This window comes from Phalacrocorax carbo, chromosome 17 (genome assembly GCF_963921805.1).
Source record: "Phalacrocorax carbo chromosome 17, bPhaCar2.1, whole genome shotgun sequence".
Lineage (NCBI taxonomy): Eukaryota > Metazoa > Chordata > Aves > Suliformes > Phalacrocoracidae > Phalacrocorax > Phalacrocorax carbo.
In genome coordinates this window covers 9,596,900-9,624,036 of record NC_087529.1, presented here as the reverse complement: position 1 = coordinate 9,624,036, position 27,137 = coordinate 9,596,900, and the positions used below count along the sequence as shown (strand labels likewise).

The 27,137-nt window shown below is 49.2% G+C and overlaps 1 protein-coding gene across 2 annotated transcripts in view; it reads left to right on the top strand.

Annotated features, from left to right (window-relative positions):
- CAMKK1 (calcium/calmodulin dependent protein kinase kinase 1) overlaps positions 1 to 27,102 on the top strand; it is a 109,230-nt gene extending 82,128 nt beyond the window's left edge. For both annotated transcript variants that reach the window (XM_064467670.1, XM_064467671.1), the window contains exons 10-16: positions 267 to 466; positions 1,189 to 1,242; positions 2,726 to 2,799; positions 7,783 to 7,870; positions 10,488 to 10,616; positions 11,686 to 11,789; positions 20,496 to 27,102. In XM_064467670.1, coding sequence (XP_064323740.1) covers positions 267 to 466; positions 1,189 to 1,242; positions 2,726 to 2,799; positions 7,783 to 7,870; positions 10,488 to 10,616; positions 11,686 to 11,789; positions 20,496 to 20,568 — 722 coding nt within the window. In that variant the 3' untranslated portion in view covers positions 20,569 to 27,102. The remainder of the gene's footprint in view (positions 1 to 266; positions 467 to 1,188; positions 1,243 to 2,725; positions 2,800 to 7,782; positions 7,871 to 10,487; positions 10,617 to 11,685; positions 11,790 to 20,495) is intronic.
- Positions 27,103 to 27,137: the final 35 nt, after the last annotated feature.

The window sequence follows — 27,137 nt, the reverse complement described above, 5'->3', positions numbered from 1 at the left end:
GTTCATGCCTGTTCTTTGCATAATTACTGGTGACAGGTGTATTTGAGTGTTGTGTTCTGGTATATGTCCTAGTGAGGCTCCGAAAAAGAATGGCTATAGGAAATGGCACTTCTACTACATTACACTGCGTATCCAGCAGCAGCTTTGGCTTTGAGTGGGGTGCCTAAGCTTGCAACTTTATTTTCATCCTCCTGGAAACATTTCCCTGGGTGTGTTGGCTGCTGTGACATACCATGATCCTGGTTTGGGTTTGTTTTTTTTTTTAGTGCACTACCAGAAGATCATTCACCGGGACATCAAGCCTTCCAACTTACTCTTAGGAGATGATGGGCATGTCAAAATTGCCGATTTTGGAGTTAGCAATCAATTTGAAGGGAACGATGCCCAGCTTTCCAGCACGGCAGGGACCCCAGCCTTCATGGCACCAGAGGCCATTTCAGACACTGGCAAAAGTTTCAGTGGAAAGGTAGGTCTTTCCTGGCAGCTGGCTTCTCCTGGGACGCCCAGGCACGGCACAAAGGGCAGCACCACACCCACATCTTTTGCATGTTGCCCACCCAGGGACTGGGGGGTTATTGAGTAAAACCAAACTCTAATTCTGTGTTCAGTCCAGGCAAAACTTGCACTGGTTGCTCTGTGCAGCAGGGAGACAGGCTTTGCTGTGGATCCCTGCCCAGACAGGAGCCATGTTAGAGCCCTTTCCCTGCCCAAAGGGAAAGGAGGAAACTCCTGATTCCCTTCCAAAATAATCAAGAGACACAAGGTGCTGCTGGGCACCAAGGCCAAGTCTTGATCACATGGAAGTGAGGGGCACTGCCAGATGTTGTGATGCAGATGTGGGGAGAGGGTCTAATGGGCTTTTTTTGCCTGGAAGAAGACTTTTGAGGTTCAGCTCCTCTTTGATGTTCAGCCTTGAATGTTGTCACCCCTGTGAAGAGGGGCTGCTTGTGGGTTGCTGAGCTCCACAGCAAGGACAAGGGTGGCAGCGTCTGGCCCAGCACAGTCCTCATTTCCCCAGGCATGCTCCAGATGCCTTTAGGAGCCCAATTTCAGAGAGGCTCTGCACAAAATACTAGAAAGTATTCAATGTATACAGATAACGTTCTGAGAGTTGGTGGGGAAAATCCAGCTCATACAGATGATCTCTGTGTTGCATCTCATTTACTGCTGGTGCATGCTTTCTTTCAGGCACTTGATGTATGGGCCATGGGAATTACCCTGTACTGCTTTGTTTATGGGAAGGTAAGCTGGCTTTCAGATGCTGGAGCCCTGCATGGGAGTGTCTGCCCGCCTGGCTTTTGACTCATTCCTTTCCAAATAAAGGCAAATCTTAGAAACCAAGGCCTACATTCTGCAAGCTCCCTTTCCAAATCACCCTGCCGATGAGAAGGGACTGATGTTGCGATCAGTGGAAAGGATGGTTTCTAGAGTTGGCTGCTGTACTCGGAACAGTTGTTCATGCTACAAACCCAGAGCAGCATCAGTAGAACCAACAACAGTTTGCCTGTGTAATCGGCAATCCAGATTACAGGAACCTCTGCCAGAGCTGGGCTGGGCCAGATGGAGTCCACTTTGGCAGAGCCAGCTCTTCAGAGCTGCCTTCTGCAAACTCCATATGCTGTTGTGGCTTTGCCCTCTCCTGTGGCCAGAAGCCCCTCGTCCACCTACACTCTCCCAGGGCGAGCAGTACAGCAGGTACGTGCGGGGGTCCGTGTATGTTACCTGAACCTCCTGTACGAGCACAGACCACTGCAGATCCCGCCACTGGCATAAGGCATCCAGCTGTGGGGTAAGAAGTGCCTGGGGGCAATAGCAGAGGCAGAACTATCTCCATTGCTGGTGTGACGTCACTGAGTTAAGTCAGGATGGAATATAGTCTCTGACCTGTGTCTATAATGATGTCTCATTTAGGGCCAAATCCTCAAGTGATGGGATATAACCTTGATTTTATATTCTGCTATAACCTCAGGGTGAAATTACTTTCCTATGTGGCAAGCACTGGGGGAAAGAAAGAGGGAATATAAAGACAAATGCAGACACTTGTCTGTTCCATGTGACCCTGTACAGTAAATATTGTACATTTTGTACCTCTTCTATATTTCATAATTTAATCTGGCCAGGCAGGCTGGAACAGGGCCCACCAGCAGCCCGCAGCCCACTAAAACAAGCGTACCTGCTTCTTCAGTTTTGACACAGATGTTTATAGGGCCTGTGAATATGCTGCTCCTGCCAGAATCTAGGTCTAAATTAATCCAGTGTAAAAAGTAGTGCTGGAGAAAAGAATGCTTTAAATCCGTATATCTGAATTTACAGTGGAAAACGAGGTGTTTTAATAGTAATATCTAGCTCCAAATGATGCTTGTCACAGGAAGACCTCAAAGCAGTGATACAAGCCGGGTGATATCAGTATATCCCTTCTGCAGGTAGAAAAAAATGGAGCAGAGGAAAGGAAAATGGGTAGTTCATGATCAGCTGGTAGGCTGGATAGAGGGGGTAATCCCAATCCAGTTCTGTGTTCCTTAGGTCTCTTTGCTGTTCTTCTGCATTTATTACCTAATAAGGAATAAATCAATTTATTGTGTCTCGGGAAGATCTTACTTAATTCCATCTCCCTGTAAAATCGAAAGAGTGTGCAGAGAGAGGGTACTTCTGTTATGTGAATGTCAAAAGCCAAAGCAGTGCCGAGATCTCTGACAACTGGAAAATCTTTTTTTTTCTTTTACAGTGCCCTTTTATAGATGAATATATTCTGGGTCTTCATAACAGGATCAAGAACAAGCCTGTAGAGTTCCCAGAAGAGTAAGTAAACTTTACTCAGCTACTGTAAAATCCAGTTTAGCCTTCAGCGTTATTCGCTGTGCAGCATAAATGCTGGTAGGTCACCATGGAAGGACAGAGGAGGGCAGGCAGCTTTGTATTCTCCTCGGTCCTTCACGCGGGTTTTGTGCTGATGTTGTTCTTGAAGCGTTACAGCTGCCTCTGTTGCTCCTGTGTCCGTGTGGTGCAGACGGGGACTAAAGGAAATGGCTGTCAATCTTTGGAAGCGAAGGGGTTTCAGTATGGGTCTAGGGAGTTCTGCCCTAGTTACTTGACTCTGGAGATGCTGGAAGCATGGTTCAGCTGCAGTTTTGTGCTCCTCCCGTGTGGTAGCCACCGGAATGATTCAATGCTTTAGTTTTCAGAAGCAATGTGGTTTATAGCCCTCGGTCTCAGGCAGAGTAAACACATGCTGCTTCTGTGGACTTACCTTGGAGCTGCGGGAAGCGTCTGATAGAAGGATGCTTGTCCTGAGATACGCAACCACAGCTAGGTGCATGCCCACTCCTCTGCCTCCTCCAACAGGCTCTGGGAAAGCATGGGTTTGTCTTGTGTGCTGACAGATGGACTAGTTATGAAAAAAACCCAGAAATTAATTTACTCATTTGATATTGAGAGGCTGCTTTGGTCAGTGAAGGAAACCCGTGTTGGCCACAGTCAGAGCTGTGTGGTGGGGACTACTGGGCTGTGTTAGGTGGGGTGGCCAGCTGCACAGTCGCAGTGCATCCTCTAACCCACAGAAGTGTACCTGGCTGTAAGGGGGAGCAAGCCAAGGCCACTCACGTACTGTTTGAGCAGTGGGAAGTTCAGCATCAAGGTGCTGAGCAGGGAGTGTTTGTGGTCTTGTCAGATGAGCCTGGCAGGAGATGACGCCACTCAATGCGTGCTCAGTCTCTGCCACCAAGCCACCATGCCTTTCCCTTCGTGTATTGGCAGCTCATCAGTATTTCCTCTACATTCAGGCCTCTGGTGATTCTCTGTTGGTGATTAATTTGTTTCTCCTGGTCGCTATCAGATGAAGTAGCCAAAGCTGGACTCCTTATCTCCCTTCTCACATCAGCACAGTAGTCAGGCAAAGAATTTTTTACCTTCTTGACCCAATCATTCATTCTAATAAAAACTCAAAGATAAAATGACTTGATTTAAAACATGCATGAAGAAATTAAAACTAATGAAAGGCACATCTGGTATTAGAGAGGATGGGAGGGATGTCAGGTGGCCTGTGATATGCGCATGTATCTGCCATCTATTACATGAATTATTTGTGAGATGCTCACTGAATTTTTAGGCACCTACAGCAAAAAGCCGGACATCTGCCTTGGCAGTCGCAGGCTTCCTTCTGAGTCTGCAGAAAGCAATGGGTACTCGGGCTGTCCTATTTTAGACATCTGCTTTAGATGGGATGACTCATGCCCCAGGCTCTACAGGCTGTATTAATTACCTCTCCATTGACCGTGCGGCACAGGCAGTGCAGATAGCTCAGACAGAGCCATCTCCGCACAGGCTGATGGAGCCCACACCAAGGGCTGTGTGGAGCACACCTCCCAAGGACCTGCAGCCGCTAGGTCAGGCAAGCACAGACCCCGGCCGTGGGTATGGAGCAACTCTGGCAAGCCAGCCCTGTGCCGTTGGTGAGGTTTTGCAGCTAACCAGGCTTCAGGCATTAAGAGCATGAAGGCTGGTCGTGCCAAATTGCCGTGTTCCCACCAGTTGCACTGCAGCTGGGGCAAGAGTTTGTCTTGCAGCACTGCAGAGAGGGAAAAAAAGTTTGTTTCCCTGGCATGGTCTCTCCTTGCTTGGGTCCTGGCAAAGCGCCACTCCTCTCTCAGCCATCATATATTTGGGTTAGCAGTCAGCTTACAAGTGACTGTTTCCATCTGTCTCTGCACTAAGTTATTAACATTTAATGGGCTAACTGCGTTGTGCAAAGAACCTTTTCTTTACTCAGACGTTTCCTTCAGCAATAATCCAGCTGCATGATTTATTTGGATTTCTCAGTGACCTGCTCTAAAAAAAGCTGCACCCCTCGTTAGGTTGTTGGAGGAGCAGAGAGTTACTGGGTGTTGACAGCAGTCTAAACTACATATATTTGTTAGATAAAGGCAGTAACAGACACGCACATAAAGCTGGAATTCACTGGACTGGATCCACCCTGACCTCCCACAGAATTAGCACCTCACTGGAGTTAGGAATATTTTGGTTTCAATTTATTTCACCATGGCTACAAAAGACACATTCCTGTTTGCAGACAGTCCATGGAAACTCCTTGCCTGTTTCCTGACAACCTTTAGGACAGAGATGGAGCTGACTGTACCAGCGTTGTTGTCCCTCCCCTTCCCTTAGAGACATTGGGGTAAATATTTATTGCTCTGGAGTTCTCATTCATGTCAGTGAGTCCTTGGCATGGCAAGAGGTAAGTGGGGTTAGCTCACACCCTGATGATCCTGGCATGACTTAAAAGCAAGCTGGAGAAGTTTCTGTCCAGACATGTATTAAGAGAGCTAGAAGCTCTGCATAGTCCCTCCTGGTGAAGAGCTGGAGTCCAGGACAGTGTTCTCTGACCTGCAGGCACCCTGTAAAATGATCTGTGGTGCTGGCAGCCCTCCCAGGTGGATGCTGAGCTCTGATGCTTGGCGTGTTCGTGAGAGCTGTTACAGGACTATGATTACGAGAAATTCTAGATAGCACAGGCTTTTCAGGTGAAAAATGCCATCAGGTACAGCATGCACCACGGCAGAATGGAGAGATGGAGAAACAGAGACAGGGTGACATGGTCTGTTACCTGGCTATAACCCACCTCAAACTTTGTGATCCTGTTTACAGGGCTTTTCCTTGTGACGTTAATCCTATGTTGTGTAGAAATCAAGCTGATGCCCAGAAATGTTAGGTGATTGTTCTATTTCTTGCATTTTAAATAAAGCTGCTGCCAGTTTGGCACAGATCTGATGTTAAATATTTTAAAAACACCATTTCACCTGGGTGTCAGTGTGGTCCTCCCTTAGGAGTCTGTTTATTCTGACCTACTTAGTGCACTGTCACTCCCTATAGCTGTTCCTCTGTGCCTGGAGCTCATCTCAAGAGCAGCACAGTTCTTCCCATTCCCACCTAAATTGTCGCCTGCAGTGCAGCCTAGGCAGTGGGAATTCTCTGAGGACTCGTCCTGCCGTTCCCCTTCTCTGGGCCATATTGCTCTGTACTGCCAGACCCTTGACGCAACTCTGAACGCGTTCAGTCTTTAGACTGAACCCACTTTCTGCCCCTTCCCACTGAACGAGCAGTGTTTCCTTGTGGTTGTTTGTTAAAGATCCCATAACCAAAGTCCACATAAAGTGTTCATAAATTATTATTACTACTACTAGCAGGTCGAGGGAGGGGGTTGTCCCGCTCTGCCCCGCGCTGGGGCGGCCTCACCCCGAGCGCTGTGGGCAGCGTTGGGCGCCACAGGACATTGGGGGTATAAAGCTACTGGAGAGTGTCCTGAGGAGGCCACAGCGCTGGGGAAGGGTTTAGAGGAGAAACTGTACAAGGAGCAGCTAAAGCCCCTTGGGTTGTTCAGCTGGAGCAGAGGAGGCCGAGGGCAGCCTCATGGCGCTCTGCAGCCCCCTCCCAAGGGGAGGAGGAGGGGCAGGGCTGGTCTCTGCTCTCTGGTGACCAACGCCAGGCCCCGAGGGAACGGCAGGGAGATGTGCCAGGGGAGGGTGAGGCTGGGCATTAGGGAAAGGTCCTTCCCCCAGAGGGTGGTGGAGCCCTGGAACAGCTCCCCAGGGAGGCATCACGGCACCAGCCTGGCGATATTCCAGAAGCACTTGGACAATGCTCTCAGAGACATGGTGTGAATTTGGGGTGTCCTGTGCAGGGACAGGAGTTGGACTCGATGATCTTCGTGGGTCTTTTCCGACTCAGGGCATTCTGTGATTAAACAGCATGTCTGTTTTTATCAGGCTAAAATATTCCTTGCTGTGATATGGTCTTCATTTAGATTTTATGATAGTTTATTCCCTCTGCTTGGAGAGGGCGCAGAGGGGGTGGGCACAGCACCTTGTCCCCATCAGTGTTTTCAATCTGAAATCCAACCCTGCTGGGGAGTGACATTTTATGCTGCCAAATCCCATCTCCATGCAGAAACACAGCTCCTCGAATGTCATTTGTGATACAGACTTTCAACTCCCTAATACAATTCTGTCATATGCTGGCATTTTATTTCAGTATCCCTTTGATCATACAGATCAAGTGTGTGTTAAAGGCGCTGTCTGCATCATTAGCTACAGAAGTCATTGAAGCCTTTGGACTAGAGGGACAGACTGCAGGACCTAGGGCTCTGTGTGAATAGGACGCCTTCTGGGTTCAGGCAGATGCATTTCTTTCGTAGTAATATCTGTTCATTCCCTCACTTCATTACCCCAGGGCTGATCTATGTGGGTAGGAAATACTGAGTTACCAAGCTGGCTGCCATCAGTGTTCATGGAAGAAATTTAAATTAACACAACCTGCAAGCTTAGCTGGGAACTTCAATGTCAAATGGGAATGTTTCATCCAGCAGCCAGTTGCTCATGATGCCGGTTTGGCTAATCAAGTTGCGCCCTTCTTGCAACATAAAGCCCAGCTCCAGTTCCATTCTCAATAGCGCTTTGTTGTCCCAGAATCTGCCCTCTGAAATTCCCCTGTAATGTGTTGTCTTTAAAAATGTCCTTAGATCCATTCGCCTGATCCCTTGTGCCACCTTTTAAGAGCATGCAGCTGTGCTAGCGGGCAGAACAGGATAACCAAACCCCACGGTAGTGACCGTGATGCCTGAGAAGGAACCAAGCCACCTAGACCTTTCTTTCTCAAGCTGGGTTTGCAGAGAAAATAAAATGCCTTCTGAGCAGAGCAGATTCTCTACCGAGTAACCACAGTAAGGTCTATGCATGCCTTGAGCACTTACAATTCCCTTGTTAACTGTATACTGCTATTTTCTTAACTCAGAGCACAGATATCTGAAGAGCTCAGGGAACTGATCCTACGCATGCTTGACAAAAATCCAGAAACGAGGATAACGGTCCCTGAAATTAAGGTAAATTGGACATTGATATTATGGTCTTTTGTCTAGCTGATTTTGTTGTTCCTTTGGTATCTTCTAATCAGGCAGAGCTGTTCCCGGTATTTGTTTTAGGACCTTTCTCTGGCATGCCACCTCGGGAAGGGAGAGTGCTCGTTTTGCAGAGTGTAACAGCTTTGTTGCTTCTGCTCGTTGGGGAATATTGACAAAAGCTTTCTTGTTTACTTATTTAAATTAAAATTACTCCAAAGCTAGCTGATCCTTGGCGAATCCCCAGGAGAAACGACATTGTCATGGGGACTGCTGGCTGCAGAGCCTGTGCTCTCAGTGCTGGACCTGTGTTACAGGGCTGGAAGTACATTCGTCTGGTACTTGCGTGGTCAACTGCCTCGAGGCAGCACATTTGTTTCTATCAGCTTTACTTGGGGGATGGTTATTAGCACAGGGAGTGACTAGGACTGGTGGAGCACAATGCTTCACAAGGCTTCTGTCCTCATGTTACCTCCCACCGAGGCCTTGGACCTGCTGGAGGCTCTCAGGATTTCCACATAGATCCATCAGCATCCTCTGCAGGACACACAACTCTTCTTCACTTTGTCTCAGGCCAACACGGGCACGTTTGCCACCAAAGCTGACAGTAGGAAGGTTGAACTTTGAGAAACGTGATGTTGCTTCCCTCAATGCCCAGGAGGCCACAGCAGGTGATGGTGGGAAGTGCTTTGGAGCTGTATTAAGGGATTTCACTTGGCAGCTCTTGCAGGAACTTCAGATGGAAACCTGAGCCCTGTAAGAACCCTGGGGAGAAGAGCAGAGCAGGGTGCTGGATCTTATCCCTGGCCATGCACTGAAGATGCTTGATGTGGTTGGGGACTTGTGTTTGGAAGCTGAAAGAGCATGTGCCTCTTGCACCCGGCTGGGCCCTGGCCTCAGCCCAGGGCCCTGAGCACTGCTTTTCTCATGTTCTCAACCAAGGAAACCATCCCATGAGAGGCAGTAGAAAAAGGGCAGCTTTTTTTCTTTTGTTCCCCCAAGAAAGTTGACGGCCAAGCAGCTTCTTGGCAGAGATGGCTGTGGAGTGACTGCCACCATCACTGAAGGCCCTGGCCAGAGGAATCCAACCCAGAGAGTACAGAAGAGCCTGATGCGTGCAGCTGCTGCAATCCAGACAAGGAAATGACACACTCCCTCCGTATTTGCACTCACAGACTAATCCCAAGGAACTTCTTTGCTGTGAGGTAGCATAGAGCCGGCTGCATGGCACTGGGGCTCCAGCCTTGGCTTCTTGCAGAGTCAGATGTTTCGAAGAGGCTGTTCCAGGCCTCCTTCTCCTCCTGCCTGGGTTCCTTCCATTCTGTCTTCCCGTTTTCACATTCCTCTTTTCTTCCTCTTTCACGTTTCTTACTTGTAAGATAAAACCCTAATGTGGCTGCAAACGTTCTTGTGCTGGCGAGCATTAGCTCCATGCAGCTTCTCATATGTGATCGTTTCTGGTTGTTAACTCTTTGATGTCAACCTTGAAGATAAACATGGCAAAAGCTGGAAGGAGGCAGTGAAATATAAGGACATTAAGCTGGACAAGTATCTGCTCTGCCAACTGGGTTTGGAATTGCTGTTCACCACGAAAATAAATCAAGCAAATTTTTTCAAATGAGGAACATTGAACATATGGCTAGGCAGTCCTTTTTTCTAGCTGAAATGTTCAGAAGCCCCAGGTAGACTGTAGGGTTTAGTGCACTGGTTTCACCTAAGACTGCATGGTGATGTGCCTTTGAAAAGTTGTTATAAGCAAAATTAATTATCTTTGGAAAACACAACTTAAGTGCCGTAAAGAAGCTCATCACGAAGCCCTTGGAGAACACTTTGGACACCTGCGTCCAACTCATCGGAATGGCAGTAGGCAGTAAGCATCCATCCTAATTCAACTCCTTGACCTGGAGGGCGAGGCAGGCCTTTCCAGCACCAACACTGGAGGATGCTCTCCCTGACAGGCGAAACATCCAGCCCTGGCTGTGGGTAGCTGAGAGCCTCGCCCTATGCTTCCGTCAGCTCCCTTCCACAGCAGCACGGCAGTGACAGGGGAGGGATGGTGGGAAACTGCCTCCTCCCTCTGTTGTGTGTGTAGAGGGTTATGTGGTGTCCAGGTGGCAAACTGTGTTACTTTGCTATTTACGTAGGCAGGAGGCCGCTGAGTCCTCAGTACTCACACCCAAGTACTCCATTTTAAGCACCTACACCCTTGTTTGTGCAGATGTATAAATGATCTTGATTCTCCCAAGTAGCAAGTACATGTAACCCTAGATGACTTGTATGTGTATGAGAGAAAAAGATTAAAAGGCTCTAGATAATTCAGATTTTCAGTGTTTCAACTTCTTTCAGAGGGTGCTGGGTTCCTCCAAGATGCTGGTCAGTGGCAGTGGGTGCGACAGCACTGGGCGTTAGGGGATGCCATCTGGCCAGGCACCAGACTGCAATGATTTCGAAGGGAGCTGGTTGAACCATGTCGGTGTAAGTGGAAAATGCAGCAGTACCAACAGGCAGCTTACCCCCATCATCAGTCCTGTGCCCCACAGCACCATTGTGCTCTACTGTAGAAGGGAGATCCACAGCTGTCTCTGTGTTCCTCCTCATGCAGGTGCATCCGTGGCTAACCAAGGGGGGCGAGGAGCCCCTGCCACTGGAAGAAGAGCACTGTACCGTGGTGGAGGTGACGGAGGAGGAGGTGAAGAACTCTGTGAAGATGATCCCGAGTTTGCCAGCCGTGGTATGTATAAACCACAACCGCATCCTCTGTATGGGTCAAGAGCGTGATAGTTTGAAGCTCTCAACTGGTGAAGGAGGTTTTGGAGAGGGTAGAGATGTGCTCCTGGCATGAGAAACTTGGTCTTTCAATCTGGTGTGAATTTTCTGTGTCTGAGTACTTCAGCAGCCTGACTCTGCAGGGCCTGACCGTGCAAGTGGTCCTATTTGTATCTGGCCACTCTCATAAGAGCTGTGGGGTCATATTCTCAAAGTGTCTGGCATCAGACATCCCAGAACAGCAGAAGCATCCCAAGTGTGTTTTGTTTCATTAATCTAGAGGTGGCAAGACACCTCATTTGGATCCTCAGAATGAAGGCTCCAAACCTGGTGGTGACCGGGCCAGAGAAGCAGGGAGAGGGCATCTGCCAATGGAGTACATAGCTGGCGCTTGCCTGCCAGCCTTGGGGTACCACGAGTGGGTGTTCAGGGCTCTCTCGGCAGTTTGTGTGTAGCCAGATGGAGATGCGCTCTAGGTGATTACTATGCAGGTGCCTTTGGGGCTTCCTCGTACTAGGGAGAGGGGTGCTGAGAACAATGAGGACCTGTTTTCGAAGCTCTTGTGGTGTGATGTTAATATAGACTCTTGCCCCAAGAGCCAGCTGGGGGAGTGAAAACCATCCTCTCCCTGTGACAGCACGACTTTTGTCTTTGAACCTGCAGGAGCTGGCAGCACTCTGTGCACAGTGCCTGCCTGGTAGGATGGCCCAGGAGAGCTCTGGTGCCTCTTTCTCATGGCCTTGGACCACCACGAGTGGCAGGCAGCGGTCAGCAGGATCTGCTTTGCTTCTTGCCAGCAATGGTCTGTGGCCGGGGGTCTGAGCTCACTGCTCAAGGGAGTGGCCTTGACACTGTCTGGAACTCGCATAGCTGTTCCGTGGGTTTCTCTAGTTCGTACTCCAGCTGTAATTCTGTTAACTGTCTGTTGAATTATTAAAGAAGCTTCAAAGGAGCTAAAGAGTCCTTTGAACTAGCTTCAAGGGGGTCGTATGTCAGTCCTGCTGTTCTCACTGGTCTGTTTTCTTTCCTCAAAGATCCTAGTGAAGGCCATGCTAAGAAAACGCTCCTTTGGAAATCCATTTGAGGTTCAGACCAGGCGGGAGGAGAGGTCCATGTCTGCTCCAGGGAACTTACTGATGTACGTATATACAGCTTTACCTGGCTCTGCTGGATGTGTAAAGGTGTGTGGAGAGGATGAAGGAAGCAGTCTGCAAATCTTTTCTGTACCATTTAAGGACAAAACTGCCTTCTAAACTGAATATGGAGGCTAAAATCTGCCTCAAGTCATCTAGGGTTAAAATACAATGCAGTAAAGCAGCCTAAGAACTCTTCTTATAGATGCAGTTCTCTCTGTAAGATGGCTTTTGCCTAAACATGTATAAGGTGCTAAACTTGGGTCTGGTTTTTAACCTGTTAAGTTTATAATATGCTGTGATCAAAGATCTGTTAGAGATTGGTGAACTAAAATAAGTTGAGTCTAGTCTAGATATATACTGGAGCGTTTAATTCTTGTCTCCTTTTTATGAACAAAGAAAAGGCACCATGTGAGCCTGTTTGTATGTTTTATAAGCTGGAAATGAGATGCTGTGGTTTGCCTCTGGTCTGGGGCCTAAGTCTGGGCAGAGGCGCTGTAGAGATGCATGGGCAGACAGTGGAGAACACGTTGACATTGCTCTTTCATTTGAGAAAACATAGTGGTTTTTTCACACACCCAGTTGTGAAATGGTGGAACACACTGCAATGGAATATTTTGGAGGCATGATATAAATGGCTGCATTGGGATTAAAATGGAGTAGGCAAATTAATTACTACGAGACTGATGAAAATTTTTTAAACACAGTGGTCTTGGATATTTGGGGGGCGGGAAGGATTTCTCTGTTCTTTACTTGGCTTCTACTCTTCTTCCCTCACTTGGTTACTGATCCCTTTCAGAGCCAGGATTCTGGGCCATCAGTCCAGTAAGTAATGGACGGACAATTAGCCTGACCTGGGACAATTATTTTCATGTTCTCACCCTGCAGAATCTGTAATGCTGCAGTTCACAACAAAGCTGCGTTGTCCCAGAATGTTCCTTTTCCACCCAAAGTCCCAGTACCGTGCCTAATAGGCTCCCAGGAGGGTGTGCTAAGAGTCTCCCTGCACCTTTGATAATGCAAATAGAGGAGTGTCTCTCTCCATGGGAGTGTGGGGTTTTAAGGGCTCCATTAAGGATGACAATGCTTTAGGGCCCAACTGCGTATCGGAGACGTCAGTAAAGGCTTTGCCTTTGAGTCCAGGACGGGTTAATATGTGACAGCAGTTTAACTGTTAAACACCCCATAGGCTGAGTGCTGCTGTGGGAACATATCTGAAGAGCATGACAGTCACAGCTCCTTTGCCAGCTTAGCACGAGGGATTTGTCCTCATTTGTTTCCCTTGGCTCATTGCCTTCCAAATTAGTTATTGCTAATTTGACACGCGTCCCTGCCCGTAGCTTCGCTGTCATTCCTGGTCACTGCATTGCATTGCTCTGAGATGGAAGAACGTTTACTAAATTTGAAGAAAAATGTACTGTATGCTTCCCACTGTCCAGGACAGCCAGTTCAGAGCAAGGCAGAAATTCTTCTTTTCAAGCTCTGGCTGAATTGATATTTCAAGGTGGTCTGCTTTCTAGCACCTAGAGCCTATTTCCAAAAGGGACCTGTTTCCTTCCACCTTCATCTAAGATGCCTGAAATTGCATGCCACTAACCAACCAACTGGTGGGAAAGCTGCTTGACCCTGGCGCTGTGGCTGGCTCCTGCCTGGGGCCAGGTGCTTTATTATCTGCTCAGAATAAGTAAAGTTCATTTGATGTGATGTAGCTGTGAAGTTTCTGATCAGCCACATTATCAGTGTCTAATCCCTTTTAAAATCTCTTTTTGGCCTTCAAGATGCGCTGTAAGCCTCCATTTTTCCTTTTATTTGTCTCCTTTCTAAAGTTGCTAGTCACGTTCTTCTCAGCTTATAGCAAACCAGCATCTTTCCCTGTCTCGGCTCATCTGAGCCCCACGTTTGTATTCAGGCCCCTTGTACAGGACTACACTAAAAGGTTTTTGAAAACCACGTACAATTTTACAATTTCCTCTGTTGTGCTGCTGTGTCCAGTGCACCCTTGACATGTCAGGTCAGGGATGGAGCTGCAGCCATGCTGGGCTGGCCTCTGCCCAGCCGTGTAAGCGCTTAGAGATGTCCAAAAAGAATGTGAATGGTCTCTGTGCCAGTTCTCCACTGCGCTAACTTCTGCGCTTAATTTCTAGATCTCATGCCATCAGTGCCGATTTTTGGCAGTAACAATTCACTTTATCCTAAATTAATTCATGCATGACTAGAGCTTTGAGAACCTATCTCAGAACCCTTCTTTTAAGAAGGCAGACATTGGCTAGGTCTCTTCAATAAGTGTGTCCTATATTAAACACTACAGCAGGGATGCTTTTTTAAGGAATGTGAATTATTATTTCAAACTTTGAAAAATGCTATACTGGTTGGATCTAAGGAAAATTGCCTTAAACAGATTTGTTGAATCTAATGACATCGGGTTTTTTGGTTTTTGGTTTTGCTTTTTAGCGAACTGAGTCTAAATGGGAATGTTCATTGTTCAGTGAGTTATCCCTTGATTACAGTGTTATTTCTACAGGGGCAAACAGAGCTAGACACTAAGCCCATCCAGTTCTTAAGTCATAGTGGGTTTTTTCTCTAGTAAAACAATCATTAATACACATATAAAATATAACATCAGTGCAAGTGTTTTTATAACTAACACAGTGCTATTCATAAATTTTGAGTGAGTCTGGACTACTATAAATTTTCTGGGACCTAGCAGGAACAGACAATGTTGTAGCATAAAGGCTCCGCAGAGTTCCTGCGTGTCAGGCGCAGTTTCCATCCTCGTAGCTGGACGGGGGACCCCAAAAGTGAGACTCGCCAGAAGCGCAGTGCCTGCGGCCGTCACCGGTCTCTGGCCGTGCTGCTGTGTGGTCGCCCACAAGGAGCTGGGAGAAAAAAGAGCCGCAGGTTCCCGAGCCCTCCACTACAGAGCTTCTCCTTCCCCGTGGCAGTGTCTTTAGAGAGATAAATCCCCTTTTGCAATTTTGTATCTCCTTCTAGTTACAGGTAGAAAATAACTTGCTGTGTTTCCATACAAGAAAAAAGAAAAGCAATTAGAAAACTCCAGTCTCACATTCAATTTATTTAATTAGGCTGCATGTGAAATTGCCAGAGCCCCACTCGCTGCTGCTCAAGCATCTTACATCTGTGCCCATACTGAGAATACATTTTTCAGGAAATCCTCTGACAGCTGAGTCTGCTTTCTGGTATTTGATGCCTAATTGATGGTTCTTAAAATGGATCTGTCCTTTAAGCTCACTCTCTGGGATTTGGAAAGGAGGAAACTAAATCATGTGGCTGAGTCTTTTTTAAATGTCTCCCTGCATTTCCTATACACAGTGTGCTGGGCTCTGTTTCTTGGAAATGCTTCGTGCAGAAGCTGCATGTGCAGAAGTCTGTCTGATAGCAGGAGGTCTTTCATGTTTGCCTGAGTTTTTGTTCCTTTAGAGAACACCGTTAAGACACCAGCGATTTGAAATACTTCTTAAATTAGTACTGGGATGAAAGGAGGCTTTTTTAGCACTCCTTAGACTTGGAAGAAGCAAATCCTCTTCTGGGTGTTATTTATTGCTTTTTTTAATAGCACTGGAAAGTTAAAAAGGCAGCAGTTAAAATGGCAGGCACATTCACCAGGCAGAAGGGAACTAAAATGAAGATGCCCCCATTGAGCAATTCTCATTCTGCAACGGCTGCCTCTCCCACCAGAGCACCTCCGCACACCTAGAAGCCGCATGTGAGTGCTGCTGGCTGTCACTTTGCCCCGTCAGCGGCGCGGTAGCCGGGGCTGGGTGTCCAGGCAGCACCGGCTCCTCCCTTTCGGCACCAGACCTCCCAGAATATGTAGCAATTCGAGCCTTGCAGATCCTGCAGACCATGGCCAGGTTCAAGCCTGTCACTAACAGTGGCTGCAGAAGCAACGGATCGTTTCTAATTTTTCCAGTGATAGAGTATATTTTAAACCCAGCTGTTTAGTGTTCACAGCTAAGTTCTAGGTTTCTGTTAGCAATGTTTGCTACATTTCTTCTGCCTGCTCCAGATTTCTCCTAATTGAGTCAGCACTGGCTTCACCACATTTTATTACTCTCGTTTATTGCAACTACTACCTATCAAATTAATTGCTGTGTTTTGACAGACCCAATTTACTTTCCCATTATGGCTGCTATTACTATTGATGAAATGTGGTTGTCAGCTCCTGTATGGGGGATCAGTCTGTATTTAGAAAGCCTACCCTGCTTCTAGCCTTCCCAAAAAAGGAGCAAAAGAGCCATCGCTGCCCTTAGGGCCATACTGTCCGTGTAGGCTAGGCACGAGGAAGCCAGGGTGGGGGGCAGAGGGGGAAAAAAGTGGCTGACCCAGGTCTCCAAGCAGAAACAGCTTCTCCCAAAGCAGCAGAGAGGTACCTGCCTCGTGGCGGCTTTGTGCTGAGAAAGTCCCAGGGCTCAGTGCCTACGGGCTGCTGAAAAATAGGCTGCAGAGATCCTCCTAGGGCGGCCACGTTTACCTCATCATCTTTGACAAGAGCACGGCTGCAGGTTGGCTTTAAATTTGCCAGGTGTCTCCGCTAAAGATGCGCCCTTTGTCTCTGCTAGTGCTTGCTGTCTGTCTCTCCAGGCCCAGGAAGATTTTGGGTAGGTAATACATAGATGGTGTCAGAACGGAGTCAAACCCGACCAAAAGCCATGTCAATTTTCACTGCAAAGAGAACTGGGTGTCTCACAGGAAGGGGCATGCCCGACGGTGCAGGTAGGTATCCTACAGGCCACCTAAGGACCAAGGCACCCACTGTGGCAGAGACCCACCCTCAGCCAGACCCTGCAGCAAGTGGCTCCATGCCCACAAGGCTCTGCCCATGCTGAGCTCAGCCGCTGCCTGCCCCGATGCACGTGGTGGTGCTGCCATGACTGTGACAGGACACAAAACACCGAGAGGTGCCAAATTATGTGGACCAGGAAAGCCCAGCTGGACATGAGCAGTGTGCTGGAAGCAATCTGGAGCCGTCAGCAGTGGTAGGGGCTGGAGTGGGTTTGTACCAACGCCCGTCCTCACTTGTCCTTCCAGCTGCAAGTTAACGTGACTGATGCTCCATCCTCCATTTCACTCTGCTCGCTAGGCTTGTCAGGTACAGAAATACAAGCTCCTTTGCCAGCTGTCATCATTTCATGATCACTTTCTTCCTTTGTCTCATTGTTTTGCTCTCAGGGACAGACTTCTCTTAAACACATCTGTATATTTGCATCCATCTTTAAGGTAATTCAGTGTTTGTTTCCCCTGGGTGCTGTAGAATTGTGTGTCCTCTCCTCAGCCTGTGTGATTTGTGTGGTAGTGAGAGCATTTGGCTCCATCCTTCCTTCCTGTAGGAGCAATTTTACTGCAGTAATTCTCTGTGTGTGACACTAATGTTTATGTATGCTGTTTTAATTATTATTATTATTTGTGGTTCTGTGACATTTCAGCATTCTTTGGGGAGGGAGGGGTACAAAAAGCCGGTTGGGTTTTAGCAGGAACTGCTGCTCAGCCCCACGTTCATGGAATAGCTACAGAATTTGGAGAAGGCTGAGCTTTGTAATTTGGGCTCAGGTTTAATGTTTAGCGGCTATGCAAAAGAAATAGAGCCAGAGCTGTGTCTGCTCCAGCCGCTTCACCATTCCCCTACGCTTCTGCCTCTGGTGCTGCACTGGGAGGGCTCTGGGCTGACCGAAGCCGTCCACTCTGAGTGACCACTCACCCCACCTCAGCCAGGGCTGCACTGAAACAGTCCTCTGTGCGGCCAGCGGTGCGGACCCTTCTAGGAAGCTGTCTGTCCAATTGATTCTGTTAAATAACCAAACATTCAATGCAAGCTGTGACAAACTGCTCAGAAGCATCTCCGTGTGAAGTCTCAGGATCTAGTGCTTAGGCAGGACAGCCTCCACCCACGCCTGGGGAGATCGGGTCTGGGGTGAGAGGCTGTGAAATAACCACGTCTTCAAATACCTTTGGGAGCAGCTCCACTGCTCTGGAGATTCTGGCGGGCCTGGTTTGCTGCTCTGAGAGGAACAGACGAGCTCGAGCCAGGATGCTGCCCGCTCCGAGTGAGGAGGGACTTGCAGAGATTCTCCAGAAATAGGAGGGGGCAGGAGGATGGGGACTGACGCGGCACTGTCGGTGGCAGCTGGTGCTGCTGCCTGCTGCTACGTTTTTCATAGAGAGCTTCCTTATGAGGAACAGCCCTTTGTCTTTCAAGACATGTTTCAGGAGTGACTGCAGAGCCCAGCCCCCAAGGTTTGCCCATGCTCTCAGCAGAGAGGAAGGGGACATCACCAGCCTAGACGAGGGCAGGTTATTGGTATGAAATGGGGACTCAGTGGAGAAACTAAGCGCTTGCCAGCTGTGTGCATGTACATATGCTGTGATTCAGCTCTTTGTAGGTTGTCCCACTCCATGCCTGTCTGTGCTGCCTGTGTTTCGGAGGGAAGTGCTGTGAGGTTCAGTCCTTGCTGGGCACGAAACATGCTGTAAATACTCAGTGGCTGTGAACTTCCTGCAGCTGCTGTAGTTAAGTGATGTGGTCTCTTGGATAATTGCACAGGTCAGGCTTTGCTCACCTGGGGTTTAAAAATTGTAGCAGAAAGAGTCTAATTTCTGAAAGAGTTATTTAATGGAGATTCACGTTCAGCCTCAGGCCTCACAGCGTGAGCCCTGGCTCCCGTGCAGACTGCAGAGCGCTGACGCCTTGATCTCAGCAACCTGAGTTTAGCTGAAATTCACCACTGTGCACGGCTGTCAGGTCCACCTGTTCTGCGTTGCACCCCTCCCATGCTGGCACAAGGTATTCAGAGAGCCAGAAGCTGCTGGGGGCAGCAGGGGAGCGCTGAACGCACCCCGGGCACAGAGCAGGCTCGGCTGGGTGCGCCAGGCAGCTGCGGGCGGGGAGCTTCGCTGTGCGGAGCTGCCTGCGCTGGGCCAGAGAAAGGAGCCTCTGCTCCTGCACAGGGTGATAAATCATTTAAAGAGCGTGATGACAGGCACTGAAGATGGGGCTATTCCTCAGCCTCCACCCCAGGGAAATGGTCCATGTTCCAGGTTCAAGGTTAGGTTTATCGCAGGGCTTTGCTGGAGCAGAGGGAGAAGGGAACATGATTTTGATAATTTCTTGCTGCTTTGACAATTGGTAGAGCCCTATGGGTGCTTTCCGTGTCGTTCCCAGCCAGACAGTAACCCCAGAGCCCCAAACCCACCCTTGCCAGATGCTGCTCCAGGCACACGGAGCAGCACTGACTCTCCACTGCTGAGTTGGCTTGTCCACGAGGACTGATTCTCCTGCGGCCGAGCTAGCGTGAGCGAGGCTGGACACCCTGGGAGGCACGGGTGCTTGGGGGTAGCATCACCTCCTTTACACTGTGGATATCTTCACATCCTCATGGTGGAGAAACAGCTGGTTTAGGTGCAAGTCATCTGCCGGCCATCGGCCTCTGCTGTGGGTGATGTGGATGGCACCTGCAGGTGTCACGCTTTCTCCGTTCAGTCTAGAGCAGTGACAGCTTGCTCTGGTCAAACCTTAGTCCTGGGATGTCTTATGGATAGCTGAGCTGGGTGGAGGTGTTGCTCCTCAAGGATGCCCCAGGGTGTCAGAACCGGCTTCACCCCAGCAGAGCCGGTGGCACCGACACACTCACTGCGCTGGGGTGAAATAAGCCGGCAGCAGGGCTTGGGCTGCCCATGGGCTCATGGAGCAGAGACAGCAGCCACCGTGTGCTGTGGCTGTTGCATCCCAGGGAAGTGGTGGCGGCGTGTACCCCACCGCATGGCATCCAGCAGTGCTGCTGGGCCTGGGCTGATGCGGCTGCCAGCATGGTTGAGGCTTTGCCGGACTGGCTAGCTCAGCCTGGAGTCCATAAAAGGCCCTCAGCCCAAGCCAGCAAAATGCTCCGTCAGCCTAAATGTCTCTGCTTATGCTTCAGAGTGATGCCCTAAACAGCTCTGAGCCTGCCTCCCTGCTGGCAGTGATAAGGTGTCCCTTCACACCTCTGCTCCATCACACCACAAGCTCAAGCCTTCTACATAGGAAGCCACTAAAAATTAAGAGCAGAGGAACAGGCTTTAAGCTATCGTGGTGTACGTACAATGCAAGTAAGTTACCTTGGCTGTGGTTTAGGGACTGCTGCTCTTCCGTGCTGAGTGGTTTTGGGGACCAAACTCACAGAAACTGAAATCAAACAGCTGTTGCATAGGGAAAACTGGGTTCTGATAGAAGCGTTCAGGTTTATTGCCTTTTACGACAGAGCTTTGGAGAAGCAGTTATGGTATCAAGCCATCCCTCAGTTCTTTTAAAGAAAAAACCCCAAAATAATCAGAATAAAGAAAAGCAGACCAGAATTCCCCAAATACAAACTAGATAATTCAGAAACATTGCTGCTGGTCTGCAAGACTTCCTCCAAGAACCAGGTACCTCCTTGTGATGCTGCAGCTGGGAGAAGGGCACTCAGGGAAGTGTTGAGCTTAGCCTTCGGGGCGCAGAGAGCAAGCAAGCGGATAGGCACAAGTTGTAGAGCACTGCAGCGCATCGAGCTGCGCTATTGCTGAGGTCTTTGTGTGGTACAAGCGCAACAGGCTGGTTCTTTGCTGGTCTCTCTTAATATTGATGTTGTTGACCTGGGTTGCCTGTTGAAAAAACACCCCCTGCTCTATTTCTTGCATTGCTATGTGCCTATAATCTCTTTATTTCCTTGCCGTTCATGTAGAAAACAAGGGAGCAGAGAAGGAGCCAGGGACCCGGAGCTGCCCGATGTGTGTGAAGACGAAGCTACGTCCTGAAGCTGCCTGGATGCTGCAGGCTGGTCGCTCACGTGCTGCTGCTGTTGTACCCATCGTGGTGTTGTCTGGCACACATCTGCCCTCATCGCCAAGTCCAGGGCCTGCAAAGCAAAAAAAAAAAAAAATAGAACCCCCCCCCAGCCCCCCCCCCAGAACGGACCAACCCAGAAATCCAGAGGGGAGGAACAGAGCAGCAGTAGGAGAGCAAGCCCTTGGGCAGCGCGGCTGGCAGACGGCTGGCTCGCCTCGTGGGCGGCTGTGTTCCTCGTGCGAGGTGTCCATGTGCTCCTCCGTGTGTGCCTTGCTCTCCACTTGTGCTTCGTGTGTGGGCTTCGTAGTCGGGTGTCTTGGCCAACGAACGTGGTTTTATTTGTAACGCAGCAAACCAAACGTCGTCTCGTGGGTCACTTGCCCCAGAGACTTTTGCCGTGCTATTTTGCATTCTCTGTTTCAAGCATCGGGGCGGGGGGGAGGGAATTACATCAGAGCCAGGTTTTATATCAGAGGACAATTGTTTTATTTAATGCATAGGTAAAACACTTCTGTGTACCAGGACACATCCCGCTCCTGTTGGAGTTGACAGCAAAACTTCTATGGATATCAGCTAAATGAGGATGAGATCTTCATGAGGACTGTCACTCTCTATGCCTTTTTTTGTTGTTGTTGTTCTTTTCTTCTTATCCCTCAGACCTGCACAGTGTAAATCCTGCCAGCATCGATGGCTTTAGCCAGGGCAGCGTCATAAAACAGAAGAATTACACATTATTCTCTGTAATGTGCAATAAGCCTTTGAACGCTGCGGAGATCTGGAGCACTGGGATATGCTGTTACACAGAGAGGCTGAGTGCACCGAGGCCAGCAGCTAACCAGGTGTGCTCTTCCCAAAGCGCTGGCATTCCCCTCCACCAGCTGCACCCGGTCCTGGGCGCGCGGACCTTGTTCTCGAAGCTGAAAAGTGGCAGGTTTTGGGTTTGTTTCATTTAAGGGTGACTTCCTTTCCCTCACTCGTCTCTTAGCTCCTTTAAAATTATGTACCTGATGCTTTTAAACTTTCAACTTCCTGATAAACGACCCAAACTGGGAGAGCTTCATAAGATGGAAGATGCTGGGTGGAGAGTTTCTAGGCTAAGGAAAGCTACAGAACACAAATGAGATCAAAACTTGAGTTTGGGGGGTTTTTTTTTTAAGGCTTTAATTTTTAATTTTAAGACCGTGATTTTTATGTATGTGCTGATGCTGCTATTTTATCCATAGATTGCTTCTAAACGTGGGATTAGAAGCTTCATCTCTACAGTTTGACAACAGGTGAGGGATTGCACTTAAAAGGGCAAATGCAGCCATTTCAGTGGCTGTTGCCTATATGGACTCAGTGTAATCAGGAATTTCGCTCTTGCACTCAGAGTAAAAACCAGTGACATCAATCCATCAAAACACCTGTCAATATTTTCCCTTGAGCTTTATGGGGTTTGAGCACACCCCCGGGAAGCCAAGGGGATTGGATTCTTATTTTATAGTACTTAAATAAAGGACACAATTAAATTTGGTTCCTACATAATCACCTTACTGTCGTCTTTTAGGTTAATCCTGAGGGCTTGGAACTTTCAGACCCCTAATTTTTTGTGCGAGGGGATATATGTACGAGGACTGGTGGTAGCGACTGGTATCCTGGTGTTCCCGTGCTGTTTACTGCAGCCTAGTTTGGTGGTTCCCAACGTTTTCCTAACTGGGCTTTGCTGCCACTGCCTTCTGCTCCCTCTCCGCAGCTGCCGCTTCCCCTTGCTGGTCTTCAGCCACCTCGGTGGGATGCCCAGAAGCAGTCGCCAGCCTGGGCTCTGCCCTGCATCCCACCTGTAAATATTGGCGGATTGGGAAATAGTATTGCAGCTAATGTATTTTATTAAGGAGCCCTTTAATTTTTAAAGCAGGCAAAGGGATTGTATCCTGTAAGGGTTACTGCTCTGGGCCTGTGCTCTGCGTCGCTCGCATCCAGATGGTAAATCCTGCCTGCGTCTGTGTGTCTGCCCACACCGAGCGCGCGCTCCGCATCCTCCGATGGCCTGCGGATCTGCTTTAGCCGCATACCGCGATGCGTCCCGCGAGTTGGTGTGCCTGGGCGCGTTGGGAACCCGGTGAAAGGGAGTGAAATGGAGAGGGGGACTTGGCAAGGCTGAGATTGCAGGGGGGTGGTCTGCAAATGCGGGAGGAGGGACTGGCCAGGAGGGGATGGTCTCTGTGTGGGGAGCGGGAGCAAGCAGCTGGGCTGCAAACTGGTCTGTGTGGGGACACAGCGCTGGTGTGCCACCAGGTCCTGCTGTGCACCAGGGGCCGAGCTGAGCAGCCCCGGGGAAACGGTAGGAGCAAACTGTCCTCTGGCTTGCGGAAAAACCGGGTTCCCTGCAGCTGCTGTCCCCAGGGCTGGCCGTGGCGGAGCTCTGCTGCAGCAGGGCCAGGCTGCCGGCAGCGGGGAGGAGGGCTGCGATGCTGGGTGAGCCCCTAGCCTGCACAGAGGGGTGCCCTCGGGACAAGGACATGTCTCAGGAAGTCGCCTTACCCCTGGGAAAAAGGGAGTGCTGGTAATCCTGATCCCCATGGCTCTTCTGAGGTCTAAGCAATACTTGAGTGGTGCTTGAAGAGCTCCGAGACTGCAAATGTGGGGTTATTTATTGTATTTTTAATATATGGAAAGAATAATTTAGGAATTGGGAGACACTTTGCTAATCCAGCCGGTTGTTGGGGTTATTCTAGTAATGCCCGAGGGAGTGGGAGCTAGTGAGGCAAGGCTGCAGGAAAGCTGCTCTCAGCCTCAATTAATGCAACCAAACAAATGATCATTTACAAATTAGCTTTGTCATCTTCCTTTAGTGGTAGCTAGGGTGTCACTTCAATTTTGGAGAGGAATGGGTGGTTTTTTGATTATCCTAAAACCTACTTTGAAAAAATTTGCCCTTTTCACTGAAGGAAATCCTTCTGGAGCTGTTTCTATGGGTCCAGGCAGCAACCAGCATTGTGCAGCTGAGCTTGTGTCATACGTAGTTCCTCCAGTGAATCTGCCAGCCTTGTGGGTCTTTCCTTTATACCTCCAGAAACCATCCGTATCATGTCGCAGACGGCAGCCTCAAAACTTGTACGAAATGAAAAGAAAAAGGTGCAGCAAGAGAAACATATTTATTCAAAGGCTTGGTAGGACTCCTGCAAAAATATGCTCTATTTCTCACTTCTCTGAAATGAAATCCTTGCTTGTATGTGCATGTTAGGGCAGCTTGGAGCAACACTATTTCTGCTCTGAAGAAAGGAAGAGACTAAAAAGATGGTATTTATTTTAAAAAATAAACGTCTCCAGCAAACCAACCCTTTTGTCTATTCCAGAAAGTCATCTCTTTAGCTGGATGACTAAATTTGTCTCACTTCTCTCTGTGAAGAGGGGATGGGGTTCGGCATGGGAGGGCTCCTCCGAGCAGCGAGCAGAGCTGGCGTAGGCGTGCTCTGATGCTTTTGTACGTACTCTGTATTTTCCTCGCTTGCCTGTGCTGTTCCTGGAGCACGGGCATCCTGCGAGAAGAGATCCCGGGATGCTCTGAACTGCGTTAGCTGGGCTCTGCATCCCAGGAGGGCTCCTCTTTCCCCCGCCATGTCATGGCACAGTTGGCTTTGGTCTGCCCTGGTTGGCTTTTCCAGCTCGGGGACCTTGAAGGAAATTTCTCTTTTGAGGAAACTGCATGTCTTTTTGATCTCCAGGAGGTAGATTTCTCTCTGTCTTGCTCAGTTAATACCTCTAGGCCTTCAGTATGGGAGGTAGTGCTACATAAAAATCCTGGTTTAGCCTGGCTTGGAGGAAAACTGCAGTGAATACCTTTAACCCTTTGGGCAGGAATCCATTGCTGTGAATGTCACATTTGCAAATAAATGAGATTTTCAGCTCTTCAGTCATGTATTGCAGCACGTGAATGGATGCATGGAGAACAACACGTGGCATTTATAAAGCCACCTTCTCCAGCTGTGCTCGTGCAGGGGCTCTGCTTTGGGCAGTGGTTCCCAGTGAGGTGTCCATGAGAAACTGCAGCGTGGGGTAGCTGCCAGTAAAGCCAGTAACTCACGTTCAAGAGAAACTAAATCACCTGCAGCAGTAAGTGTGACTGGGCTGTGATTTTTTTTTTTATTTTTATTCTTTCAGTGCCTTGAGACACAAGAAGCAAGCCGCACAGCAAAAGAGTGGGCTTTCTGAAAGACCAAGTGCTACACGTCTTCGACGTGTTTTATTGTCATTTTGAGGGTGGGTAAGTCAGGCCTGTCCTCTGCTGGTCACGGCGGTGTCAGTTATGCATCTTGTTCGTGTCATATCTGAGGCCAACATCTCCTGTCCAGATGGTGCTTTGCTTTTTGCATGTTGCAGGTTAGAGACATCTTTGGGTTTCTAAGCTGAAGGTGCACCTGGAGGGAGCGGTGCAGTTCAGCTGCGGGTGCAGCCACGCCGTGCGCTGGCAGTGGCTCCTGCCTCGGGCACAGCACGGGCTGCTGCCCTTCTCCACTGCAGAGAGAGGTTGGGGCAGGGGTGGAGATGGAAAATGTGGCAGCTTTAGGTATCTTCTCTTTGCGTGTCCCCTGTGATACACCATAGGGGGGCACCTGACAAGTACAGGGTCTCTGGCAAGCCTAGCAGGCTCCTGCTGCTGTGCCCCGCTCTGTGCCTGCATGTGCCCTTCAGCAGGTCTTCATCTCCCCTGCTGTGTGCAAGAATTTGGTCCCCGAGGCAAGGAAAATGGTGCAAAACTCGCTTGAGGCTAAACGCGCCCCCAGCTCCTTGCAGCGTGGCATTGCTAACCCAAGCTGTGCTGTTCGGGGGGTCCTAGGGAGAGTGGTTTGACAAATGCTGGCTGGGAAAATATTCCTGGGGAATAAAACGGCGAAGGCAGGAGCAGCTGGTGGTTGGGCAGCATCAGGGTCGGTCATGGGAAAGCCGATTTTGCATATGGCCGCAACCGAAGGGAGCCTGGTGGGGGAACGGCGCAGCTGCTCTATGCAAAATGAATTGCAGCTCAGTGAAATGACTCCCAGGATGGGGTTTAATTCCTTATTTATTGCCAGACTTGGGTGGGGGGAGCTGGTGGGAGGAGTTTTATGTTCCTTCAGCATGGCTCCGTATCCTGAAGCCATCAGCAGTGCTGCAGCAGGGACTGAAGGAGGTATTTTTCCCATTTCTGTGGTGTGTGACAGGGGGAGCTCTTTTGCTCTCACCAACTCAGTGCTTTTGCTCTCAAATCTTGTCCAAGAAAAGCAGGAGCTTTGTCCCGCCAGCCCAGGGGCTTCACCCCAGCACCCTGGAGGCCCAGGCTCTCTCTAAGGCTGCCCTTGCTCGGGCTCAGAGCCCCTCATCCCCCGCCAGCTGCCGCGAGCAGCATCCCATAGCTGGGGCTTTGGGCTTTTTCACACCAAGCAGCGTAACCAGGTACGTGAGAAGCTGTTGCATGGTTGCAAGTTATCATTTGATGGCGCAGCTAATGCAAGAGCTTCAGACCAAACACAGCAAGGATTGTTGTCTCTCCAGTGTTGTCTCTAGGCAGACAGGCTGTGCACGTTAAAAGGATCGTTTATGGTCTGGGACACCTTCATCAGTGATTTCCAGGCATTGAGCCCACACCTTCAGTGTTTTGCTGGCTGCTCAGTATTGTTCTACAACAAAAGGTGGCCCGTCTTTGGGAAGGCGACCTCGCCTTTGTGTTGGGATAGCAGGAAAGGCAGGCTCCTTTCTGCCCCGAGGGGACGGGGGTCTCAGTAAATGTAAAAATGTTTCCAAAGGAAGGAGTGTGCTGCAGTGCTGGGGGGTCCTGCTGAGAGCATGAGCACGTCAGGTGTCCCGCAGGAATACTGGAGACTGGAAAGCAGGTGGTGGGCTTTTTGTGTTTGGGTACCAAACTTCTCCGCTTTACCAGGGCACGTTTACAGTGTTGTCTGAGCAAAGCAGTGCAAGGGATTTGTTTTCTGGCCCAGAGCCTCCTGCAGAAGACCATGCCCTGATCAGGTCCCTCCCAGCCTGAATTAACCTGGACTATCCCATGGCCCTGTTACTCTGAACACAGCCTTCCATGGGACGAGGGAAGGAGGGGAGCTCAAGAGTCGCTGCCTTTCACCTTCCCTTCCTGAAGAAAAGCCATGTATGCTCAGAGTTGCTGCTAGTGGTCACCTAGGCCTTCAGTCAGTAACCACAAGCCATCAGTCAGTGTTCCAAGAAAATAGTGTAAATTCAAGAAAAAATAAATTGCTACTTTTGAGGATATAATTCGGATCCTCTGTGCCGTAATTTTGCTGCTGTTTCTGATTTATAGGCCTGTTCTGTAAGTCTCTTGTTATACTTGATGTTAAATATATGACTCTATATGTACTCTGCTATAATTTAAGCATGATGTATATGCACTCAGTGCTGTAATGGCATGTGGCCGTTACACTGTAAATATGTACCATGAATAGAGATGCTATTTTTTGCATGCTTTTGTACTCTAGAACTGAAGAGAAAAAGTCAATAAAGTCCACAGAAACGACACTTGGCGTAAGCGCGGTTCGTGGCGCGGCGCTTG